Source organism: Prionailurus bengalensis, chromosome B4, assembly GCF_016509475.1.
Source record: "Prionailurus bengalensis isolate Pbe53 chromosome B4, Fcat_Pben_1.1_paternal_pri, whole genome shotgun sequence".
Classification (NCBI taxonomy): domain Eukaryota; kingdom Metazoa; phylum Chordata; class Mammalia; order Carnivora; family Felidae; genus Prionailurus; species Prionailurus bengalensis.
The window spans coordinates 23,735,345-23,754,942 of record NC_057358.1 but is presented as its reverse complement, the minus strand read 5'-3'; the positions used below and the strand labels follow the sequence as shown (position 1 = coordinate 23,754,942).

Below are 19,598 nucleotides of genomic sequence, written 5' to 3'. Positions count from 1 at the left end.
TGATGTCTTTGGTTCTTACAAAAACACACATTCCCCTTCTCTTTTTCTCTCTGACTCACACATGCACACAGATGAGCATACACGTACATCAGCCCACACGGGCTTGCCTGTATAAACGGGGTTAATCTGAAATAAGAAAGATGAAATACTGGTATTACCCGAATGTCTTCTGGGTCTAAGCTGTGCTCACTCCATGCTGAATTGATACTGCTGTTCAGGTAGGATCCAGACCGGCCCATGTCTAGCTCATCTTCATATGCTTCTGTAGCAATGTCATCTCGTGGGTTATTGCTTGAATGTGAAAACTGCAATAGATAATATGAGCTGTAGACATTAGCCCACTATAAGGCAGAGCATAATAATTTTCTAAAGGTTCTAATGTTCATATCATCTCTTCAGCTTAGAACTCTTCACAAAAGATCTGCTGCTATGTTTGTGTTTTGCTTTCCATGTTACACGCTAAAGCTCTTAGGCAATATTAATAAGTGGTTCCTTCTCTGACTACTATTTTCTTCTTTGTCTTTTCTCCAGGTTCCCGGTGTTCACTTACGCTACTCCTCTTCCATTATATTTGCATTTTGAAAATGAAAATAGGTAGAAAAACCCAAACAAATGTTTTCCAAGAGTAGCAATTTAAACTCCCCGGCAGTTGGATGGAAATATTTTTTGAGAAGTAGGGTCTACCTTGTGTTTGTCGTTTTGTTTCAAATAGGGGACACTGTATTTCATCTAAGGGCACAAGTGGCTCTGATCACAGACAGTGACTTTCTGTCTATTCCACTTAGCTTCAAAAAAGTTGCTTCCAAGACTCAGGGGACAAGGGATCTTAATTCCAACCTCAATTGTGTTGACAGTGATATCTTGAACAAATCGTGGAACCTCTCTGGAGCACAGAGCCCTCTCAGCCTAAAGTGATGATATCTAACTTTAAAAGTCAGAGATTCACTGAACTTACAGAATTTTTTCTCAAGCTCATTATTCTCAAGTTCCTCCTTCACCGAACATTTTGAGGTATTTTTATTATTTTCATGTGGCCTTTTGATATTTTTCAGTTTCATGTACTCTTGCTATCTCTATTCTTTTGCAGGGAGGCTCAAAACAATCCAGCCACTTCACACAATATATAAACTAAGTGACTATTCTATGAAAATTGAGAGAAAGGTTTAGGGAAATGAGTTCTCTTCTCACAGCTTATCATCAGCTCAAATACTCCTTTAAAAAATTAACAGATCACCCTTTGATGATACAGAGCAATTTCAATGTCAATACTTGTTAAAATATTTATGTGGGCCGGTGAACATCAATATAAGATAACTAATGTGAAATAGCAATTCTCTACTTAAGGAACCGTGAAGGTTTTGTTATAGGGACTGGTTGAGAAACCACAGAAATGGGTGAATCTTGCCTTCACTCTTCTACTTATGTTTGTGGTTCCCACATGTGTCAGGAACTTAAGGCCATAAAGATGAATAGAACACAGTCCCTATCCTTCCAAATCTCACAAGCTACTAGTGAATCACTGAGAGGTTATTGATAAGAATGGACTTGTTTTTGTCAAGCACAGTCTTAGAGGTGACCATGAGTTTAAGAAACAGTTACTTGTCAGATATTGTCCATTTTCTACTGCACTATATTTCCTTATATCCATCTAAAATAATATTTGAAATATTTATCTTATCTTTTCTGTTTCCCCCTTCTCCAGAACATAAGTACCACAAGAGCACATATATTATCTGTTCATTACTCTTATTCTAGTACATAGACCAGTGCTTGGCAAAGCCCCTCGACGATTTTTTTGTAGTTATCTGAAGTTGATATATAATTCATATACCATGAAATTCTCAATTTCAAATCATACAATTGAATGATTTTTGGTATATTCACAGGGCTGTGCAACCATCACCACTATCTAATTCCAGAATATTCTCATCACCTCCGAAAGAATCTTGAACCCAGTAGGCAGTCACTTCCATATCCCCTCTTCCCTAGCTAGTGGCAACCACCAATCTACTTTCTGTCCCCATAGAGTTGCCTGTCCTGGACATTTCATAGAAATGGAATCATGCAACCTTTTGTGTCTAGCTTCTTGCACTTGGCATAATGTTTTCAAGGCCTGTACAAGTTTTAGCGTGTATCAGTGCTTTATTCCTTCTTATTGCTGAACAGTATTCCATTGTATAGATACACCACATTTTGTTTATACATTTATCAGTTGATGGACATGTGGGTTGCTTCCACTTTTTAGCTCTTATGGATAGTGCTTCTAGGAACATTCATGTACAAATTTTTGTATGAACACGTGTTTTCAATTTTTACAACTGAATAAATAGCCTGAGTATACAGTATATCCATCTAATAAAAATGTAATCATATAATGGAAAGTATGAAAATGGATAGGATAAACTGCAGTAGCAGAATAGCCCATGGAAATTGTGGCTATTTGGTATAATTCAAGTAAGGAAGAAAGTAGGCATTTGGCTCTATTTACATTTGTTTGGGCTTTCAGTCAGGCTGAATTTCATTTAGTGTTTTGGTTAATTGTGAGAGGAGGTAAAGCCTGGAGTGAATGATAAGAAATCACAATTCTTGTGTCAACCATGCTAATAATATATCGTGTGCCACTTACACAGATACATAGTGCCCTAATATTTTGTTTTTCCATGGGCAAAAGAGGAAAATAATAATAATGCTCTAACTTGTATGTTATTCTCCCACACTCTGCGATCATATTATTTCACTGTAAGCAGCTTTATGGCTATCATGTCCTAGATGAGGAAACTGAATGAAACTCAGAGAGATGAAAGTCTTAGCTAATGATTCCCTACTGTATAACTAGTGGGGGCGGAGCACATATTGATAATTCCCCCCACTTCAGTATGCTGTCTAGATAAATCTTTGTCAGCCTATCTTTATTAAGCAGGATTCTTCTATACACAACATTATAATTATTTATTTCTATTTATATAAAAATTTTCTGAATGTTTGCAATACAATGCTTCTTGAATATCAATCCAAACAAGAGGACTCTTAGAAGAGGCTAATTCTTTTCAAAAAATAATTTTGATGTTATAGCTACAGTCAAAAGCCATCTTGAGCCCATAATTAAAACATAACTGTGTATCAAAATATTTGAAAAAGAACTGAACCAGATGATGGGTTTTGTAAAAATTGAAGCATTTAATAATTATATAGGATATTTAATAAATTCCAAAAGAAAAGAGACATCTAGTTCCCTGAGGAGACAGCTTTAAAATTATTTTAGAGGGGCGCCTGGGTGGCGCAGTCGGTTAGGCGTCCGACTTCAGCCAGGTCACGATCTCGCGGTCCGTGAGTTCGAGCCCCACGTCAGGCTCTGGGCTGATGGCTCAGAGCCTGGAGCCTGTTTCCGATTCTGTGTCTCCCTCTCTCTCTGCCCCTCCCCCGTTCATGCTCTGTCTCTCTCTGTCCCAAAAAAAATAAATAAACGTTGAAAAAAAAATTAAAAAAAAATAAAATTATTTTAGAGCGTCAAGCAAATCTCCACACTTCTCTTGGCCTATATGCCAGATATTTTTTTAAAGGAGAAACAACTCCATGCTTATTTAAAATAATTGTCTTGCAAGAGAAAAGTAATGTTAAAGGAGTACCTTTGGAATCAAAAGCAACCCAATGGTGACTGTCACAGTCAAATGAGTATGTGCAAAATACAGCATTAGCATCCAGTCAGACTGAAGTCTTGAGGCAAGAACGAATCTGAAATGAGAATTCACCAAGTTAGTAATCCAACAAGATCTCTATTTAAAACCCTAGGATACTTGGAAACTTTTTTCCTTGGTGTATTTTAAAAAAACAAGCAAGCATGGAAACAGTTGTATTGCTGTTTCTATGGCATATATTGTCATCACAGGAGAATAAGGCTCAAAGTGACTGCAATTGGATAAAGATATGAACTCTCTATTATTTATTATTTTAAGTTATTAGTAAGAAAGACAGCATATAGATATATAATGTGCTAATCATTTCCTGGAATTTTTATTTTGTATGTAAATTGAATGTCTTAAAATTAAAGCAACGAACACTTATGAATTCAAAAGAAGAATGGGCTTACAAACTGGTGACTTCAGGAAAATTTGGGCTATGAGACACATCCAAATAACTCTTGATTCTAATTCTCTACATTCGCAAATATTAATCAAGAAAAAAATAAGAAAAAAAAAAGGGTAGGTAATTATCTGTCTTTGTGAATGACCTCAAAGGCTTCAATGATGAACAATGTAATGGAAAAATGAATATACTAATGGTTTGTAAAACGCCTCTTCTAAAATAAAAAATTTAGTTATTGTAAAGTATCAAACTGTTTTATGATAATTTAAAATGCAATATTTAAAATCATATCTTGCTGAGTAGTTTATAAAGTTGTGTTCTAGGAGAGTTTGCAGGAAACTTGTATAGGAAAACTTCAGTACTGAGATCTACTCTGGTAATTGCTGGAATATTTTCATAAATCATTAGGTATATGTACAAACAAACTCATGTTTTAAGGACTCATTCTTTTGCAGAAACCAGATGTTGCTTTTATCAAGGTCCTTTGCAATTATATTTTTCTTTTAATTTTTTCCCATCTACTGTTTATCCACAAAAAGCTAAATATGAGATTTTACTGCATTTGGAATTAGACAATCAGCATTTTGATTCAGTGATATACATCATCAAATTTAAAAAGCTGATATCTTAAGACAATGCTTATGAACATTAACATATATAATGTTACATAAACATATATGAATCTAAACATAGAAGAAACTAATTTTATATCTTTTACTAAGTAAATTAGTATTATTTATACTCAGAATTTCCACTAAGTGGATTTCTTCCTCATTTTTACCTCTATCCTATCCCCCACTCCCCCAAATACCAAGTTTCTCACCCCCTCTCCCTCAAATATCAAGTTAAAATGGAGGCTCAAGAGTTGTCCAAAATGGAGAGGTAGTTTCCCCTGTGTTTGGAGACACAGACAAAATGGACTTACAATACATGCATAGAAGTACAGAAAACTCATGATAGCTCACACGTTACTAAACAGGATTTTATGAATTAACATCTTCTCTAATTCCTTTGTCAGAAAAGTGGCTTTACACCTGCCTTGGATATGACTAAATGAATATCCACTTTGTTCAGGGATGAGATATTTTTGACAGAGTCTCTGTAGGGTCAGGTGAGATTTTTTTTTTTCTTTTTTAAAGCAGTGAAATAGGATCATCATCCTCAGTAACAAGTTACAGTATCTGAAGCATAGAAGCAATATAAAATGTGGCCTGGAAAATGATCTCATCCCAAACTGCTGGGGCCATTTCCAGTTCTGGGGCAGACAGTTATAGGGAAGGGGATGGGTCTATAGTCCACAGGCTCACGCACTGGGGATTCCTATTCAAATGCCAGTGAACATTATGAATGCCAGTGAATGCAAGTGAATGTTAGCCTGACAGTATCTGGAAGGAACAATGCTTACATGTATTTTAAATTAAAATGGTGAGTCTCCCAAAAAGTAATTTTGAAGTACTGTATACGAACATCAATTTTCCCTAAATTAACCAGCTTTTAAATACTGCTGGGCTTGTTAGGTTGCAATTCTGACTAGAACGATCTTAAGAGAAATTGGGTTTTGCAGTCATTTTAAAGATTGGTTTTCTTTGAAAGACTATTCCAGCTTCTAAAAAAATAGATCTAACAGTCAGGACCATAGAAATATTAAAAAATTCAAGTTAGGAAGAAAAGCAAACCTTTTGAAATCTCGCACTTTCCCAAAGCTCTGCTTTATGCTTAGTGAAGGATTATAGAACAGATTAAGCAAAATGCCTTCTGCATTATGAGACTGCCGGACTTAATCCTTTTAGTTTATTTGTTTAATCTGGCAATTTGATGAGAATAAAAGTAAATCTGTATATAAATATGCAGTTATAGCTTTACATATTTATGTATGTATATATACATACATACAGTTATGTATGTATAATTTTATATTTTAAGCAAATAAGAAAGAACAGATATGTCCTATTGATAGAGAATATCTTTGCTGATGTTGGATGCCTTATTTAATATTATTTGATTCTATTAAAAAATTACAAAGATGAACCCAGTTTAAATTATTACATTCTTGTTTCTTATTCTTGGACTTTACCAACATTGGAATCATAGCATGTACAAATTCAGTCCACATGTAAATAAGAAATTGTATATACTTGACTCCTTTAATTATTACTGCCTATTACTTGCTTCTTGCTCATCTCCCTAAAGTCAGTGTTCTGTAGATTTAGTGTGTCAAACTATAATTCTATCCTTGGCTGTTTATGACCATACAAGTTAAATTTCTGAGAAAGTAGCTAATATATACTACGATTCTTTGAAGCCAATATGCTACAATCTAATTGAAAGGTAAGTTAAATTTGGAACTTAAAATGTAGGGCTTCCCACGCAGGTGTTCTTAGGCTTGCCTAAGAAAATACCAAGGCCTACCAAGGCTGGTCACCCTGCTGCCATTGGAAGTCCTCCCTGTTCAAAACTTATAGGGGACTACACAGTTGTCTGGAAGAAAATTGATCTTGTGAGTATGGCATGTCTACTAACACCAAATCTACTAGGTTCAACATGAACAATTCAGTCAGCACTTGTGCCTATGTGCACCCAGCTCATCTTTTACATGGTTCATCTGGCTAGGCTAATGGGTTGTTTGGGACTCTGTAGGAAAGACCTAAGCAAAGTAAGAAAACTAATTTTGTTTTAAAGCAAGCTCGATGCCCAATGTGGGGCTTGAACTCATGACCTTCAGATCAAAAGTCGCATGCTCCCTGACTGAGCCAGCCAGGCTCCCAAGAAAATTATTTTCAGTGAATATTTAGCATGTGTTTCCTAATATGTTAACAGTGCTTATCACTTTTGGGTGGTTGGATTAGGGAGTTTATTTTTTATCATTTTATGATTTATCTGTAATAACCACCTATTGCCTTCTTAAGAATTTTTTTAAAGTTCATTTAAAAAGTGCTTTACCTTGCCTACTGCTGAAAAGACTTGGACCAGTTGAGAGTTTAAAATCCATTGAAAAAATAAATCAATAAAATCAATCAATCAATAAAATCCACTGAAAAAACATTTAACAATGAAAATTGAAAAGAACAAATCTTCAAGTAGAAAAGGATAAGAATCAATTTAGGCAACTGCTTTAAACAGATTTAATTTCTTGGGCAATTTGGTTCTAAGAAATACAGCAGCTGATTGTAGGGCAAAAGTAGGAAGGCCTTTGCATAACATGGTCACATTCTGGCAACAGAAGACATTTAAACTCATCTGCAATAAGCCTCTTGGTATGCTTAGAACTCTGCAATTGGTTCGTTTATATAACATTTAACTTATAAATGGTTCTAGAGAAGCATGTTTGTTATACCTTGAAACATATGTGTTTGATATCCTGGACACAAAAAACAAAAATGCAACTTTTCTTGGGAGATGGTTTGGGAGAACTGTGAAGACTTTGGGGCTCTGCCCATGGCAGAGTCCTCTCTGGTGCTCACTACACTGTGCACAGAGGACACCTCCTCTCGTGTCCTCCAGCTCTAGTCTAAATAGGATCGAGAGAGACTTCTTTTTGCCCAGTTATAATATCATATTTTGCTTCTCATCTTTCCTTCCTCTTCTCGTTTTCTCTTTTCTCTCTCTTTTGAGAGGGGTCAAGACAAAGCAAAGAGGCAAATTCCCTGGATTCCTGGCCCTTTGATGGAGGCTCCAAGATGATCAAATCATAAATACCCCCTTTCTTACTTAAAAGATAAAAAGTGTAGGTGTGTCTAAGGCTCAACTGCTCTCTGCCATCATCTGTTCCTAGAAGTGCAAGATATAATTTTATAATTATTGACTAAAGTGAGAGATGATAAATATCTTCCAAAACTTCCACAGATCCACACCTTCCCACTCTGACTCCCACTATTATTAATGTTTTTCCACTGAGGGAAATGGCTGAATATTTAAAATTTCTCATTGTATTCTTAAGTACGTCCTAACTTTTAATATATGTCGAGCAAGTGAATGGCATCTTTTTTGTTACTTTTGAAATGATAGGATTTCTTTTTTTGTTCTCACTGAGGTTTTCATTTCATTTTCAGATAGGCATAAATTCTCAGAAGATAAGTCACACATATTTCATTTTGTTCACTTATCATTAGCCCCTTTCTTCCTCCTTTGTACTCACCGAGTACAGAAATATAGGGGATACCAAAAAATGGAGGGCCAAGCATACATGCGTACAATAGAAGGTCACTGCTAAACCCCACTGCACACAAAAATCTAGTCCTTGGGTTGGAATGGTTTTTTAGTTTTGAATCCAGCAGAATAAATACACATAAATTGTCTATCTGAATATTGATTTTAAAAGCGTAACCCCATGCATTAAACACGAATGGAAACACAGATAATTTATTATATCAACTTTATGATGTATGCATGTGTAGCTTTATATCTTCGGAACAAAAAGTATTACATATCATAACAATATTCAATGACATTCCTCTAAGTGGCTTGATAGAATACAATAATACAGAGTAATTAACCTTCAAAATAAAGGTAGTAACAAAACATCAGCAGGAACTAAGAACAGTTAAAAAAAAAACAAAACCCTGCATTCCTTTGCCATTTCTGCGGCAAAGAAATTAGTCAGCTTAAAAACATTATCCTTCCCGAATCTTTCCATGATGCATTTTACCCAATTTTGCTATTTAAATCAAACCACAACACATCGGAGAAATAAAACAGTTATTTGCTAGCTCTACAGAGCACTTGCCTAATTGTATGGAATAGAGCAGAGATAATGAGCTCATTGTGAACTGCGACAGCCATATAGCGTGGCTCATGAAATGCTGATGGGACTGTCCGCACTGCATAGCAGAGATAAACACCCCACAAGAGGAATAAAAATTCAGCTGTGAGAAGAACAACAACAAAGAAAAGAACAATTTTCCATTAGTTTTACAGGTGAATAAAAATGCAAAATTTAAGTGCTTTAGCATGCATTTTGTGTCTATTACAGAAACATAAGTTTAGCTAGAAGTAGATGCATACAAAATGTCATTCACATATGAATACATGTGACATACATTTAAGATTTTATTCAGTGTGTAGACTTTTCAAAGGTACACTTTGGTTTTTGTTTTCTTGCTTTTTTAAAAACAGTGCTTGGTGTCTCAGATTTTTCTTTTGCTAAGGCCTGGCTTTTTTCCTGAAACAACTGTAAAATTATTTTCTACATCCCCAACCTGAGTTTAAGATATTCACGGAGCATCTGGGTCATAATGAAGTCATCAAGGCAACAAAGGCTTGTATTGTGTTCATATGTAGCTTCTAGAAATGTAAGGTCTTACCGCATTGAATCTGGTTCAACAACATAAAAATATCCATTGCTAGAAATGTGAGAAAATAGGTTGATAAACATTCAGTGGCATATTTTATAAATGAACCATTATTTCTTCACACATGACAGAAATCCCATCTTTTGTGGGTGGAGTGCTGAAGGCTTCGTAAAATTCATAATCACCTTGTTTGTGGGATCAAGCCAGAAGAGACAAGCATAGTAAAGTGGTTAAGGATAAGGGCTTCAGAATCACATTAGGCCTGATTGGAAATTCTGGCTCTGTCTCTAATTAACTTTGCATAATCTGAAGCAATTTAACGTCTCTGGCCACAGTTTTCTTATTTGGAAAATGAGAATAATAAAAAGTACATATTTCATGAGATTATTTGCTAATGAAATTAAAAAATGGATATAAAGCACATAATATAGTTACGGACATGGTAGATATCAGATAAGTAAAGGAATACATAAAAACACACATTAAATGGATCTTATTGTTAAACATCTCGTTTGACTTTTTTTTCCAAACTGAACATCACTACTTTAACCCTTTTTGACCAATAATTGCTACCATTCATTTTATCTGTCTTAGCGACATGACCTCACTGTAAGATAGTATCTAAAGAAGATAATATCTAATTAATAAGAATAAAGAAGAAAGCTCTAATTTGGAGAAAATATTTCATCAAATGTATTACCTGGAGGTAACCTACTTACTTATGTACTGAGACACTGACTTCCATTCCCATATGCTAAAGCTGTTTTACCTGCCAACCTTTCAGCCTATTTCTGTCAGTATTTAAACAATAGGTAGTGCCCTAATTATTGAAAATCCCTTAAATAAACACATCTGTCAAGAGATACTCTAAAACCCTGATGCGGTTAGAAGCCAAATAAAAAATAAGGCACACTCCAAGATCTCCATGAGATTTATTCAGTCCCAATTATTCAGTATGTTGGCCACTGGCCATGTGCTATAAATGTTCTTTCCAGCCGAGTTCTACTGGATCAGGAAAAGCAAATCAAGAAATGCTGAGGTCTTCATGTAGAACTTTCCTTCCTAACTCTTGTATTTCTTTTCTTTTTTTTTTTTTAAGTTTATTCATTTATTTTGAGAGAGAGAGAGAGGAAAAAAAAGAGAAAGTCCGGGTTGGGGAGGGACCGAAAGGGAGAGAGAATCCCTAGCAGGCTCTGCATGGTAATCGCAGAGCCTGACATAGGGCATGATCTCACAAACTGAGATAATGACCTGAGCTGAAATCAAGAGGCAGATACTTAACCAACTGAGCCACCCAGTGGCCCCCTAACTTGTATTTCTGTCCACGGTACTACTATTGCCTCTTTACCCAGGTTGGAAATCTCAGCTGCCTTTCTTTGGTACATTTCTACTTTGAGTTGTTTTTCATAGGGACCGTTCCTCCCAGTGCCTACAGTGACTACCCTTTAAGTGCCTATCATATTGCTCTTTATTTGTTACAGTTATTTTTCAACTGCCCCATCTAAACCTGGCTTCATCCTGTGTTCATTCATTCTTTATTTTCTGAAACTCCACTTTGATCACATCAGGATTTGTCCAAATCCCTGGCACTCCACTTGGGTTAGCCGATTCACATTTCCATTATAAAATTCACTCATACTCACTTTGGACCTTGGAAATAATTCTTGCCCCAAAAGGAAGACTACAAGGGATTCATGCCTGGGCAGACATGTCCTCACATTTAAGCCTTTCTTGCTACCCAGGCTTCATGTTAGTTGCTCACTTTGCTTGGCCTTATTCTTTTGTGCTTGTATATTTCTCACCCCTGATTTATCTAGTTGTTAACCCCTCAGGTCAGGCTTTTGTGAGGTACTGCATGCATCGTCATTCAGATATCTCTAGTGGCTTACTATTATTTATGAAGGCTTGGTCCTGACATTCCTAGCTCCCTGTGACTTCATGCTATACATCCAACATGACCTTCCAATACTCCCTAGCATGAACTCTGAGCTGGCCCAGGAAGACTCATTGTCCTCTGACCACTTCAAAGATTCTTCTTGCTTCTGAGTCTTTGTTTATGCTATTGCTCACACCAAGAATTTCTTCTCACCCACATTTTCCAATCTTATCCAATTTTTCAATGTCCAATTCAGGCCCCACCTCCATCACAAAGCCGCCTGAATTGATTCTACCTTGCACTGAATTTTCCTTCCTCTAATCTCTTATGGGTTTTAACTATCGATATTCCACAATGCAGAGAATAATGCCACAGGATATATAATTGAGAGAAAATTATATGTGGAGTCATGTTAATCACTCCCTTCTTTAGCCCCAAATAGTTATGACCTTCAGGAAAAGAAGCAAGTCTTATTTATTTATTTACTTACTTTTTAAATTCAAGTATAATTAACATCCAGGGTTATATAAATTTCAGGTGCGCAATCTAATGATTCAACAAGGAATCGAGGCTTTCAAAGATTTTTTCTGCCTTTGCCCACACAGACAGCAACAGTATGGAGCATACATAGATAAGATTCAATAAATATTTGCTGAATTGAAAGAATATAAATGATATCACTTTCATGTTATTAGAGATGTAGACTTTCTGTTACCTTGTCACTCCCTCTAACACTGCAGGGATTACAGACGTGTAAAGGTCATACCGGCATTATTATTAAGAGTGCTAACTGCTGTTTACTGACGGGCCACGACGTGTATGGTAATGTGCTTGCCACTCAGGAATAATGAATCCAGAAATATTGTTAAACAACCACCAGCACAGAAGTATGCTGAAATGGAAGCATTTCCACGTAGCAGAAACTATCTCCTTCTGAAGACACCACCTCCTGCCACTTGTTGCAGTCTTTTTACATAATGTTATCTTGAGGATTAAAAAAAGGAAGACAGGTTAATTAGGGTGCTGTAATGTATAATTATATTTAAAAATAAGAGATAAAGTAAGATTCCTCCCAACAGCTAAGCTTAACATTAAAATCATTTCATTAGCAATATCAAACAATATGCTCTAGCTGAAAAACAATTTATTATTCAAAGTACCAATTAAACTAAATGTGATATATAAAAAAGTTGTGCTTGGGAAAAAAAAATCAGTTTCATATAATTAACTTCAAACTAACACTGCAATTAGGAAAGAAAATATGCAGATGTTACCAAATTTTGCAGTGTTATTACGTGGGAGTTGAAATATGTGTTGTGCTTCTGCTTTAGAAAATAATTTCTGCTGTTAAATGATTTTGATGGGAGGCATGAGTACAGTTAGAGAGGGAATTGCATTTATATTCAAAGATCCAAGTGGAGCTTTCAGAAAACTGAGGTATTTTGCTTTTTAATCTATAAGGGATACCAGTTTGAAAGTGAGCTACCATAGCCTTTAAAAAATTTATGGGGCGCCTGGGTGGCGCGGTCGGTTAAGCGTCTGACTTCAGCCAGGTCACAATCTCGCGGTCCGTGAGTTCGAGCCCCGCGTCAGACTCTGGGCTGATGGCTCGGAGCCTGGAGCCTGTTTCTGATTCTGTGTCTCCCTCTCTCTCTGCCCCTCCCCCGTTCATGCTCTGTCTCTCTCTGTCCCAAAAATAAATAAACGTTGAAAAAAAAATTTATATATGATAGTGAAAGCGATTTCAAGTTATCTTTCCAAAGGGCTGGGTCAAGCAAAGTGAGAATTAGTATCAGTTCTTTGACACTGAAGACGCCTGGGCTCTGTGATCTCAGAACACCCACGATGGCTGAGAGGAAAATAACTTCAGAGTACAAATGTCTCTCAAGCTGTGGTTCCCTGCTTTGCTGTGCTGCAAAGGCATTTTTGTCTTAGTAACATTTTATGCTTCTTAGCCCCTTTAAAATTATTTTTATGTGGCACAAGTAAATATATAAATGACACATTTAGGTTGAATTTTCCAAGAATTTCTGTTTTTTTAAAAGAATTTTTTAAATGCTTATTTATTTTTGAGAAAGAGAGAGACAGAGCAAGGAAGCATACGCAAGTGGGGGAGGGGCAGAGAAAGAGGGAGAGACAAGCTCGCTCTGTGCTGTCACCGCAGAGCCTGATGCAGGCTCACGAACCGTGAGATTGTGACCTGAGCCGAAATCAAGAATCAGATGCTTCATCGACTGAGCCACCCAGGTGCCCCTCTAAGTATTTCTTTTAATGTCCTCCTCTGTTTTCCTCTAAGTTCTTCACTTTCAAAGTTTTCTGGTTTTGTGCACGCAATAACATGGTAGGCAGCACAGAAGTTATCATGAAGTGTGAAAACAACTTCAATAATGCTTGCGAGTAACTCAAGTTCCAGTGTTCTAGGCCTCAACTGGCATATGGGAGCCTTGATATTTGGGAGGCTTAGTTGCCTTTTCTTTTTAAAATAAGAACAGTTGCGAGAGTTACAATGCTGAAAACAATGAGAATGATACTCTTGATAGAATTTTAAAGCTAGAAGTGACTTTATTAGACCATGGAGTCTGGGGGTGCTGTTTGGAGTGTGTATGTGGCTGCAAAGATGGGTGGTTGGTGAACTGCTGTGATTCTGCTTGCCTGAAGTCCCTTTATTGAGCTTTGGGACAGAGAGTGAAGCAGTAGAATGTGGGTGCTGCAGTACGTTTCACAAGGAGGACAGTGGAGGCAGGAATGTCTGCTCCCTCCTCGGCTCTCTGGAAACAGTGAGCCACAGGGATGGGCAGCGCTGGGCTGCAGAACATGCCTGTGGAGAACCCTGTTGTATCCCTGTTGCCATCCCTGTGGTCACAGCAAAGTAGGGCCTGGAACACAGGCTCCTTAGTTCCTGACCAGTGTTCTCTAAATGACATCCTTGGGTTGAGATGAGGATGCGCTTACTAATTCTATTCTTTGCTCTATTATTAACAGAGGCATAGACAAAACCTTGGGAAATATTTTTTTTCATCCTATTGAAGAAAACAAATATTTTCCCAAGCAACAATTGTCTGCACTTTAAATAATTAGTATGCTAATTAGGAAAAGCTAGTAATTCCATTCGGAATTACTTTTTGTCCCGAGTCTGACTTTGTAGCTAACATCTGTTGAACGTGCCAGGCACTGTACGAAATGCCTTTTGTACATTATCTACATGTATGACGGCTTTATTGCAGGCTGGGCAAAATGTTGAATGTCCCAGTTTCAAGCTCGGATCACAGATACCGTGTTGTAATACTAAGGAATATGATTGTTAATCACATGAACTATGTAGTGATTTGATTATTCCTCTCTTACACTCACTGCTAAGGAGTTCTCCAAGGCAAGCACTGCTGTGAATGGTCACACATTTGCAGGTTGGCTTTTCCTTATTGCTTCCTTTCATACATCTCTAGAACTTGGATCAAGTTTTTCACCATCTCCACTGCATCTTGAGTGGGAAAGTTAGAGAAGGCATATATTTTACCCCCTCTGTCTCTGGCACGTACATTTAAAGTTCTTCAGGTTTGATATGGGGTGATAGAAATTTAGTGAAATTCAGAAGCTCCAGAGTCTATGGACACACATTAAAGATCATGAACGTAGGAAGAGCTCATAAAGATAAGATAAGATTGGGGAACTTTCAGGGCACAGGGTCAATGTCACAAGACACAGGGTCAATGTCAGGACAGCAAGTTGTGTCTTCTAGTAGTGTTTCTTCCATTTCCCTCTCCCTGTCATTTACATGTGTGTTGTTTGAAGAGGGAGCTGCAGTCAGGATTAGGTGTTACCTTTAAGAACTACATTTAGAGGCACCTGGGTGGCTCAGTCGGTTAGGCTTCTGCCCTCAGCTCAGGTCATGATCTCATGGTTGGGGGTGGTAGTTCGAGCCCTGTGTCCCCTGTTTCAGGCTCAGAGCCTGGAGCCTGCTTCAGATTCTGTGCCTCCCTCTCTCTCTGCCCCTCCCTGCTTATGCTCTCTCTCTCTCTCTCTCTCTCTCTCTCTCTCTCTCAAAAATAAATAAAACATTAAAACAATTTAAAAACTATGTTTAAAATTGTCAACCTTTTTTAAAGACTGACAGCATCGACAATTATTTACCTTTGTTTGGGCTACATCCCTATATTCGCACATACTTTTTTAAGGGCTAGCTTGAGTGGTTTTAGGATGATTGTGTGTGTGTGGGAGGGGCTATATTTCTGTTTATATTCTATCTTTGTGAAAATTATTTTACTTCTTTGAGATGTAGTTTTTTATATGATGTTAAAGGGGAAAGAGAGAATAAAACAATTTATTTTATACCTTAGTTTTATACTTACAGTGCCATTATCTCTTCTGGAAGTTAAAGAAATTAAGTTCCTTGTTCAATTTCTAGCTTATAAAATCTTTTGAAGACAATTTTGCTGAGTTAGGCTTGGCTCAGGACATTACTTGACCACTGAGTGGGGGACTCACATGGTCATTACAAATCTGCCTTTTTCTTGGCCTAAAGGTCTTTTTCTTATTTAATTTATCCCACAGTTTCCACTACTTTGGGGAATGGGTCTCAGTGAGTTGAAACTGAAAAACCCACCAACCTTTCTACTCCTACATATTCTAATCTCAGAGGAAATGGTGGTACCAGGCTCTTCATGATTACTGCAGAGATCGGAATGGGTTGAGCTGTAAGAATACAGGGAAGCTTGCAGTCCATAGGGATTAACAGCTTGTTATTTAAACTGTGATAGTCCTCTCAATACAAGGAAAAGATCTGCCAAAATCTTCTTGACAACTGAGTTTAATCTATAGGATATTCTGTTCAAGCAACTAAAGACAGCCTTTTTTTTTTTTTCCTTCTTAATGTTGTTTCCTCCCTTGAAAGTTCCAGGGCTCCCTGGGAGCTGAAACCCCTGAGAAGAAATTATGACCACCACAGATATCTTAGATACTCTTGCTCCCTGGCCTTTAGGAGCTGTCCCAAGAGAACCCCCAGCCCTAACCTCAAATCTCCTAAATTTCCAAAAAGAAAAGTAGCATTGTAAGGATAAAATTAAGATAGAAAATAATTTGTCCTGTTAGCCATGTAGCATCATATAAATAAATACTCCTCAAAGATGTAACAGACTTTTCAGAAGACGTGGTATACAGATAAACAAGAAAATACCCCCCACTTCACTCTTTCTAAACACAGTCAAGCAAGACCCTCCAAAAGCATGTGTGAGTTTCTAGCAATGCAGCCCAAGCCAAGGCAAATAAATTGTCTCTGTGGTCAGGCTTTTATCCTTTGATTGAAAATTTAAAATACATTTTTAAAGTGGTAACAAGTGATGCAGTGTGGATGAAGACATATGGTACATTAGACTAAAAGAAGATGTATGTAAATGAACCTACATCATGAACATTAATCTAAGTCAGATGAAGAGGAAGTCTAATCTATTTTCTCCCACACTCATTAAATGGTGTTTATATCACATTTCACCTGTCATAAGATAGACTAATCTTCTACGGTAATTAAGTATTTACATCCTCAGAAACAATGACTATTTTAGAATTTCCCTATGTAACTCAGTAAGAGAGTTACTGTATTCTTGGTTCCTTCTAAACATTGGCATATGACTAACTAAATGACTGGACACATTGTTTTGTGTGTTTAAGATATCATACTAGGAAGGAAGAGAAAAAGAAGAGGATGTCAGTGAAGAAGAGAGTAAAGACTGTGTTTCCTGTAGTGAAAACATTCCATGTGGAATTCATGGAAATGAATTAGAACTTTTGAACAGTGGAATAATGAATATTGGGATTACTTTAGAACCACCAAATATTTAAAAATTCCCAAATGAAATGGGAACCCAAGCTCAACATGCCTGTTTGATTATTGCTTAGGTTTTTCTCTATGTCTTTCTTTCAAACTTGGTGAATAAAGGATACAGCAAGGGATGCCAAGCTCTAAGAAGTTTCCAAAACCACAAGATACCTCATGCACTGGTGGACTTTTCACAGCTATGAAGACATGGACAAAGATCTTAATTTATAAAAGAGTCCTTATCAGGGAATAGTTATTAAATCATATAAATGTGGTTGAGAAGAGTTAAGCCATAACGGTGATATAGAAAGATACAGAGAGGGGCGCCTGGGTGGCGCAGTCGGTTAAGCGTCCGACTTCAGCCAGGTCACGATCTCGCGGTCCGTGAGTTCGAGCCCCGCGTCAGGCTCTGGGCTGATGGCTCGGAGCCTGGAGCCTGTTTCCGATTCTGTGTCTCCCTCTCTCTCTGCCCCTCCCCCGTTCATGCTCTGTCTCTCTCTGTCCCAAAAATAAATAAACGTTGAAAAAAAATTAAAAAATAAAAAAAAAAGAAAGATACAGAGAATAACAGAAGGTAAACAGAAACCTGGATATAATTTTTTTGTATATATTCTTGTGCTTGATTAAGGAAGGCGGCAAAATAGCTTTATTCTCAATTACATCTCTTTTAAATCACATTAGATTATCATCACCTAACTTCTAGAAGAAACCAAGGAAACATTTCAGTGCTTGCCTAGATCTGAACTAAAGCTTGATGCTGAGATTTAGCCATGGAATAGAAGTTCCACATGTCCGTGACATTACCATCTATCAGTCACCCTTTTGCAGCCTTGTTTCTTGTAGGTAAGGTATATGTCTGCTCACTTATTCTAATTTGTTTTGGTCATTGGTACTGTTTATCTTCAGTCTATGTTCTGAATGTGTAGTCAGATACTGACTGCTAACCAATGAAAGAATGAACTCCACTATATCACCACCTCTATTAAATTTATGTATTCCATGGGGTGCCTGGGTGGCTCAGTTGGTTGGGTATCCGACTTCAGCTCAGGTCACCATCTTGTGGTTTGTGAGCTCAAGCCCTGCATTGGGCTCTGTGCTGAGAGCTCAGTGCCTAGAACCTGCTTCAGATTTTGTGTCTCCCTCTCTCTCTGCCCCTTACCTGCTCGCACTCTGTCTCTCTGTCTCTCTCTCACAAAAATAAATAAACATTAAAAAAAATTAAAAATAAAAAAAATTAAAGAAATTATGTTTTCCAAACTTGGAAGCCCCATGTTGGAGGACTCTGCCTGCCAGCACTAAATCCAGGTGAAAAAGTATGGTCTTCCTTACTCTAGAGGTGACCTTATAAAGATAATTCAGGCATGAGAAGTTAGTTCTACTCATGTGTTAGTTTGTACCAACAAATTAGGAAACTCATAGGGTAAAAGAGTTTTAACTTTTTAGCCATGAAAAATTTAGTTGCTATTGTGCAAAATCTTGACGAGGCACAACTGACTAGCAACTTACTAAATAGAGCAAATAGATTTAGAAAAAAAAATCTGAGAATCCTACTACCAACATTTTTAGGATATTTATTTGCTGCCTCCATTAATTTAGAAGAATGTTTCTCAGTCCCAACCCCCTTATCCTTTACATAGAATAGTGGAGTAATAAAATTTTTTTATCAATAGCATATCAGTTTTATTCTACTTCAATATTTGTAAGTGAATTATGTAATGTTTAAAAATATATATAATTTTGTTTTGCCATGCCAAATTTGTACCAATCTCTTATTTTGACTGTTGGACAAGTCAGAGGTAGAATTTTATAAAAAGGGCTCAAGGCTGTCGATTTAGTTTGTATAACTTGCTCAAAAATACCTCCCAAATTTGAACATACCATTAAGGGAATGTGGGGACCATTGTGTAACTGCTGGATTTTTAGCTTTATCATGTTTCCTCACACTGTTCTAATCCTGACCATAGAAAATATTACAAGATAAAGGGAGCTGAGCTCATTCTTTATTCTTTCAGCAAATATTTATCAAGAGCTGACAAATACTTTGTTAGGTGTCAGGGATATAGTGAGAACAATCCAGTTGATGTTGCTGGGGAGTATTATAGCTACCAGGCTGGGAGAGAAAGGAGGGATGGGCAGATGTAAGCATATGAGCTGTAGATAATGTATTGAAACATACTCAGAAAATTCAAAGGGGTGAGTCACAGGATGATAAATAGTATAAGTTTTATAGTATTTTTTATTATCGTTATAGATGATCTCCAAAGAGGTATGGCAGCTAGTCTGATCCAGAAGTATTCTGGAACATTCACATTTTGAAATTCATTTTCCACCAGATTAAAAAAAAATCACTAGGGTTACTGGAGGGGTTGTGAGAGGGGGTATGGGCTAAATGGGTAAGGAGCACTAAGGAATCTACTCCTGAAATCATTGTTGCACTATATGCTAACTAATTTGGATGTAAGTTAACAAAAATAAAAAATAAAACATAAAATAAATCACTAAAAGCTCCCAGACTTCTGGGCCTGGAAAACACCCTCACATT

At 37.0% G+C, this 19,598-nt stretch overlaps 1 protein-coding gene across 1 annotated transcript in view; it reads right to left on the bottom strand.

Annotated features, from left to right (window-relative positions):
• Positions 1–19,598, bottom strand: part of GPR158 (G protein-coupled receptor 158) — a 421,143-nt gene that overhangs the window by 4,983 nt on the left and 396,562 nt on the right. The window contains exons 8-10 of the mRNA XM_043564334.1: positions 8,807–8,945; positions 3,627–3,732; positions 159–305 (exon numbers count right to left, since the gene is read on the bottom strand). Of these exons, the coding sequence (XP_043420269.1) occupies positions 159–305; positions 3,627–3,732; positions 8,807–8,945 (392 nt within the window). The remainder of the gene's footprint in view (positions 1–158; positions 306–3,626; positions 3,733–8,806; positions 8,946–19,598) is intronic.